A 6,422-nucleotide genomic window follows, 5' to 3' on the forward strand; every position below is an offset into this window, starting at 1 on the left:
TGTGTGTGTGTGTGTGTGTGTGTGTGTGTGTGTGTGTGTGTGTGTGTGTGTGTGTGTGTGTGTGCGCGTGTTTGTGCGTGAGTGGGTGAATGTGTGTGTGAAGAGGAGAACACATGGGCGTCGCAGGTGGTTGGGGCGGGTCTCACATGGGAGGCATGCATGGCAAAGCCAGCCAGATGCGTGCCGGCAATGTGGACAGGAAAATTGCTGCGGCGCACGAAAATTATGACCATGTCAAGGTGCTTGATCAACAGGGAGATGACGATGCTGTGCATTTGTATCAGCATGGCCCTGCGCGGGATGCAGGCTCACCCCGCAAAGCCGTCCAGTGTGTCGGGCCAGGCACCGTATGCGGCAGGCACCTGCAGAGCAGGGTTTGATGAGATTGCATGCAAGCGCACGTGCCAGCAGGACGAGGCACGGAGCCCATGTGCATGGTGCAACAACCATCCGCATGATGCCACCGGCACCCCGTTGCCTGCATGCACGCTCTGGCGCTCCCCGGTCAACACGAGTGCAGGAGTAAGCAATAGCATTGCGCGTGCATGGCCCCCCGCCAATCGCACCTGGTCGCGGTACTTGCATGAGCCTTGCTGGTTGTCATCGTAGAACGTCGCCCGGCCATCAACCCAGTCACCGTCGCCCGCGGCGGCTGGGCGCGTGGCGGTGCAGAGCAGCAGCATGGCTGCCAAAAGGAAGGCGTGCATGGCGTGCATGGCGTGGACCTGGAGAATGATTGGCACATAGGAGATGGACAAGGCTTGAGAGGGACAGCAAGGCCGGCAGCCACTGCAAGGCCAGAGGCATCCAGGAGTGTGACAGCAGCCAGGGCTTTTTGTTCGCGCCAAAGAGCGGTGGCCCAATCAAGGTGGAAGCGCGTTGTGAGCCTGAGCTATGGATGATGGGCGTGCACTGCGCATCGCAGTTCAAATTTGTTTCCCGCTGCCTGCTGCTCTCGCTCCGCCGCTAGCCCAAGGGCCAGTCGGTAAGCTTTCTAACACCACGTGTAGTGTGGCCTCACCGATTTCAGGTGTCGTCTGAAGTCTGAGCGAGCGACGACGACGTGATCTCTATGCTTGAGCGTCGCGTGGATAAGAGTACGGTAGAGATAAAATTGGAAGAACACTGGCTGATGCATACGTTCTGCAAAGAACATATGAATTGCTGCAGCGCAGCGGCGCAGCTAAGTACTTGGAACCACGCCGTGCATGATTCAAACCCAGGCGGCGTCTACTCGCCTGCTTCCCGCTCAATCGCGCTGCTTCAACGCGGGTTGGTTTGAGACATGCAACCGGCATGTCACAGGACAACCTGACTCCAGGGTCCTGGGCCTGCCAACATTGTGCTGTCAGGTTGGGTTGCGATCTGATAAACAAGCGCGTGCTTTTGCCCACACTGCCATGCATGCTACCATGCTGCACTGCAGCAGGGCATGCCCCGCAGACGCACATGCACGGGTTCTGCTTGACAAGGCCTGCACGCCACCACATCGATGTCTGCATGCGAATGCAAAGTTATGCTGGTTGGGTTTGAGCCGCCAGAGCGATGAAAGCGCGCGTTCACCGCTCTTGATCCGGTGCTGCCTCAGCAGGTGCTGTGGGCACATTTTCCACAACCTTGATCCGCCCCGACAGGGCCCCGCCGCGCGCCAGCCCCTGCAGCTGCACCAGCCGCGCGCGCCATCGCTCCCCAAACGCCGTGGCCACGACGCGCCGCCACCGACGGTCAGTATAAGGACTGTCCTCCTCCTCATCATCATCATAATCATCTGCAGAGTCGTCGCCATTGTTGCTATAACCACCAATGGCATCCCCCTTGCGGCTGCCGGGGTCCACATCCGCCTGGTCTTCACTCCAGCCAGCCCCGCTGTTTGCAGCCAGCGCAACGCTGCCGGTTCTGCTGCCGTTGCGCACGACTGTGCTGCTTGTGCTCGCGCTTTGGCCCCTGCTGCTCGCCGCAGGGCCCCAATCCCTCTCAAGCTGCTGCTGCTCGGCCTGCACAAGCGTTCACAGGCGGGGCAGAGCGTCATGTGGCAGTGGCCCCATGCACCATAGCCGTGCCCGCATGCAATGTTTGGGCCTGTTGGCCAACAAATGCAGTCAACTGCATGCCGAGCGCCCGTCCGGCCCTGGACCCCTTCCTGAAGCCAGCGCTCACCTCTCCTACAATATCTATCCGTAGCTCTAGCCGCTGCTGCGGAACGTCACCCGCCGCCAGCCGCTCAGGCCACTCCACCAAGCAGACCGCGGACGAGAACGAGGTGCCCAGGTCAAGCCGGCCCATGCCGGGGCCAGGCTCTAGCCGGTACAGGTCAAAGTGATGGATGGGGGGACCTAGAATCGGGATTGGAGTGGGGTTAGAGGTGGGGTTGAGGTTGGGGTGAGCATCAAGGTGTTGCATGAAGCCCGCGAGCGCGCGACAGAGGTGCATGCCAGGCAATTGCGACGCTACCAGCAGCAGTGCACTTGCGCCCTCGGCGCTCTGGGTCCGCATTCCACAACGGGTCATGCGAAGGAGCGTCCAGAGGGCGGGGGAGCGCCACAGTTACGTGCTGTGCAGCCGCTGGCCAGCAAAAGAACGCAAATGCTCCGCACCAGTTGTGCTGTGCAACGTACCTTCGTGATCCTCATATAACTGCTGCAGCAGAAAAGTCGGCGACGGCACTGTCAAGTAGGGGTCCTCCGTCGCAGCGCGAATGAAGGCGCGGCTGTGGGGGCAGCGCACAGAGAGTGAATTTTGGCCTTGGGCGGCGGGGGGCACAGCAACGGAGTCGTGGCAAAGCGCCCGCCGCCCTCCACACTGCGCCACCACATGGCAGCTTCTGCTAGACCAGCGCCTGCACATTCTTTGAGACCACTTATCGCCCATCATTTCATCGCTCCATCCATTGCACACCTGAATGCGCTCTTGCCAGCGCCCACATCACCAAACAGCAAATAAACATCGCCCGCCTGCAGCTCCCGTGACAGCGCTGCTGCCAGCCGCCGCAGTCCAGGCTCGCTGGTCACAATGAAGGCGGAGCTTCCTGCTTGATCATTGCCCACGGCGGTATCGCTGGCGGTTGAGGAGCAGCGGCACTGAGCGCCGCCGCCGCTGCTGCTGCAAGCGTTTCCTTGCAGAGGAAGGCGCACCGGTGCCAGCCGGACGCGTAAATTTTGGGTACACAAGTGCATGCCTCGACAATGGGAGGCCATCAGGGACCCACTTCGCCACATTGTCTCCAAAAAAACGATGAATACTGTACGGCGATCTCGGGCTTGTTGAGGTTGAGCAATACTGAAAAGCATTTTTACTGGATAGGGAACAGTATGCGCCACAACACCCTCTGTCGTGGGGGTGCGTACGTGCACAAGAACCTGTTGGGCAACTGAGGTAGTCACCGCGCACCCTTGCTGCAAGCCAAGCTCTGCGTGAGCAGCCGTGCCCAGGAGATTTGAGTTTGAACCTTACTCCAGTGTTTAGGAGTCTTCACGAGACTGTTGAGTGCCCTCGCCGTCACAGCCTGCACTTGATCTGGTCAGTAGTGGGGCCTGTGTCACAGCAGCAGGATGCTGTTTCTATTTGAAACAGCTGCGGGCTATGCCCTCTTCAAGGTCGTCAAGGAGGGCAAGCTGGAGAAGTCCGAGGTGGGGTGGGGCGCAGGCCGAAGCTTGTTCAAAGTGTGGCTGTCGAGTCGCTCTTTAGCAAGAGTGTATCCCGCAGTGTTTTGCACTGGATGCCTGTGCCGGAGGAAGCAAGAGGCCACGCCGGCACCAGCTGACACATTTTATCATCGCCCACAGGACCTGTACAAGGACTTTGAGACTCTTGATGCCGCGCAGAAGGTGGGATTCAGTCGTTGGATGGACGCATGCACTAGCAGCGACCCCACCGCCACAGCCGCGCGACGGCGGCTGCCGCCGCCCCCAGCCTTCAATCAGCATTGCAGTCGCCGCCGCCGCTTGACCGCTGCCACGCGCCCCCGCGCGTGCCCGCTGGACCGATCAGGTGGTGAAGCTGAAGGCATTCAGCAAGTTCCAAAACACCACAGAGGCGCTGGCCGCGGCGACAGCCCTGGTTGACAGCAAGCTGGACAAGGGTGCGCCGCGCCCCAGAGAGGGTCAAGGGCCTGATGAAGGCAGCCGCTCGGCGGGCGCGCGAGCGGGTGGCCCCGCGCACTCCTCAGCAGCCGCGGGACGCACCCGCAGGCCGCCCCCGACCGCTGCCCGCCCCGGCCGGCGGCCGCGGCCGCCTTCTGCAACCCAGCCGCGCGCCACGCCCCCGCCGCGCAAACCGCCGCCCCCACCTCGCCCCCGCGGCGCGCCCGGCCCCGCCCCGCCGCGCAGGCCTCAAGAAATTTCTGAAGAAGAACGCCACCGGGGAGACCCTGGCCGTCCTGGATGCGAAGCTGGGGTCTCTGATCAAGGACAAGCTCGACATCCCGTGTGTTTACAGTGGCGCGGTGCAGGAGCTCGCGCGCGGCGTGCGCGCGCAGCTCTCGGGGCTCATCAGGTGTGACGGGGCGGTGGCGGCAGTAGCAGCAACTGCAGTCGCGGCAGCGGAAGCAGCAGCAGCGGCAGCAGCGACGGCGAGGAGGCCGGTTCACGTGTGTGCGATGGCGCGTGCGGGCGCGGACCAGAGCAGGGGCTGGGACCTCACGCGGGCGCCCCCGATGCTGCTCCCTGTCATCGCAGCGGCCTGGCGGGCGCGGACCTGACGCCCATGTCGCTGGGCCTGAGCCACAGCCTGTCGCGCTACAAGCTGAAGTTCAGCCCCGACAAGGTGGACACCATGATCGTCCAGGTGAGGGCGAGGGAGGCAGCGGCGAGGGCGGGGGCACGCTAGACGGGATGGATGGGTCCGCAGGCCCAAGGCGGGCGGGGCGCGCGCGAGAGCACCCTGCGGTGACGAGGGCGCCTCTTTGGGGCTGGGCGCGGCCTCCGCCTGGCCTCCCCACATGGGCAGCCGTTGCGTAACGCCGCAGCACCAATGGCTTTGCCCCAACCGCTGACACACAGCTTCCACCTGTGACCACCGGTAAGCTCTTATAACCTGCAGTAACCTCCAGTAACCTCATGTAACCTCTTGTAACATCTCGTCACCGCCGCAACACAAAACCCCAGGCCATCGGCCTGCTGGACGACCTGGACAAGGAGCTCAACACATACGCAATGCGCGTGCGCGAGTGGTACGGCTGGCACTTCCCCGAGATGACTAAGATCGTGGGCGACAACATCCAGTACGCCAAGGCGGTGAGTCAGCGCCGCCGTGGTCTCCAGACACTCCTGGGACCGCCCCTCGCGGCGGCGACGTCACCGGGTCGCATGCCCATGCCGCCGCCGCGCCGCTCGGGGCTATGGGCCGCCGCTGCGACTCTCAATAGGGAGGTGCCCGTTGCGCCGCCGAGGGACTTGGTCGGTCGCGCCACCTGCATGCGTTAATGCGTGGCTCAGGACTTTGCTGTCCCGCTGCCCTCAACCTCCCCCTCCTAGATCAAGCTGATGGGCACCCGGGACCGCTCTGCGGGTCTGGACTTTTCGGGCGTGCTGGAGGAGGAGGTGGAGTCGGCCCTCAAGGAGGCGGCCCAGATCAGCATGGGCACTGAGATCAGCACTGAGGACCTGGAGAACATCCAGGCACTCAGCGACCAGGTGGGCGGTCGTTTACTGTTTGTGCGTGCGTGTGTATGTGTGTGTGTGTGTGTGTGTGTGTGTGTGTGTGTGAGTGTGAATGTGTGTGAATGTGCGGGTGTCTGTCGAGGGGTGTGCAGGGTTGAGCGCAAACTCCGCTGCACGCAGCTCCCGTGGGGTGATGGGGGCGGCCATGAGCCGTGGTGTCGCACCCAGGTCTGCTTGCATCAGGGCTGGGCGGCCGTTGGTCGCCGGCTCGCTCTGGCCGTGTGCCCTTGATGGCGGCGCGCTCGCCGCTCACAACACCTGGTGGTGACACCGCATGACGTCATCATGTTCACCAGGTGATCGAGCTCTCCGAGTACCGCGGGCAGCTGTTTGACTACCTCAAGTCCCGCATGGCCGCCATCGCGCCGAACCTCACGGTGAGAATTTCCTTTCACACCGTCACCAGCCGCGTGAAGGTTCCCGCCTGGCCTCATGGCAGCGCACCTCGTCGCGAAGCGCAGTCGTGGCAGCGGTCAGCAGGACCAAAGCCAGGTGGGGCCCCGCGACATCGTGCAACGCCAGCGGGCTGTTGATCCTCTTTTCTCGCGCCCCCTGGCCGCGCGCTCGCGCTGCCGCGCCGCAGGTGCTGGTGGGCGAGCTCGTGGGTGCGCGCCTGATCGCGCACTCTGGCAGCCTGATCAACCTGGCTAAGCAGCCGGCCAGCACGGTGCAGATCCTGGGGGCAGAGAAGGCGCTGTTCAGGTGCGCCCGCGACGCGGCGCCCGCGGCGCGGCGGGAGCTCGCGCGCGTGCGCAGTCGCAACAC

The 6,422-nt window shown here is 63.3% G+C and overlaps 3 protein-coding genes across 3 annotated transcripts; 1 reads left to right on the top strand and 2 right to left on the bottom strand.

Annotated features, from left to right (window-relative positions):
- Positions 1 to 308: 308 nt before the first annotated feature.
- On the bottom strand, positions 309 to 683 carry MNEG_12768 (hypothetical protein; the record flags this gene model as incomplete). Its single annotated transcript, XM_014038758.1, has 2 exons — positions 309 to 362; positions 567 to 683. The coding sequence occupies 2 exons, from the start codon at positions 681 to 683 to the stop codon at positions 309 to 311; spliced, it is 171 nt and encodes a 56-aa protein (XP_013894212.1).
- Positions 684 to 1,559: 876 nt separating this feature from the next.
- Positions 1,560 to 3,215, bottom strand: MNEG_12769 (hypothetical protein; the record flags this gene model as incomplete). Its single annotated transcript, XM_014038759.1, has 5 exons — positions 1,560 to 1,994; positions 2,158 to 2,333; positions 2,616 to 2,707; positions 2,896 to 3,025; positions 3,206 to 3,215. 5 exons carry the CDS (start codon positions 3,213 to 3,215, stop codon positions 1,560 to 1,562), a joined length of 843 nt encoding a protein of 280 aa, XP_013894213.1.
- Positions 3,216 to 3,548: 333 nt separating this feature from the next.
- On the top strand, positions 3,549 to 6,274 carry MNEG_12770 (putative nucleolar protein NOP5-2; the record flags this gene model as incomplete). The annotated part of the gene is made up of 10 exons (XM_014038760.1): positions 3,549 to 3,626; positions 3,783 to 3,824; positions 3,988 to 4,078; positions 4,326 to 4,491; positions 4,674 to 4,782; positions 5,103 to 5,231; positions 5,472 to 5,630; positions 5,954 to 6,034; positions 6,097 to 6,149; positions 6,241 to 6,274. 10 exons carry the CDS (start codon positions 3,549 to 3,551, stop codon positions 6,272 to 6,274), a joined length of 942 nt encoding a protein of 313 aa, XP_013894214.1.
- Between the last annotated feature and the right edge of the window lie 148 nt (positions 6,275 to 6,422).

The sequence above is a fragment of the Monoraphidium neglectum genome, assembly GCF_000611645.1.
Source record: "Monoraphidium neglectum strain SAG 48.87 unplaced genomic scaffold scaffold03424, whole genome shotgun sequence".
Classification (NCBI taxonomy): Eukaryota; Viridiplantae; Chlorophyta; class Chlorophyceae; order Sphaeropleales; family Selenastraceae; genus Monoraphidium; species Monoraphidium neglectum.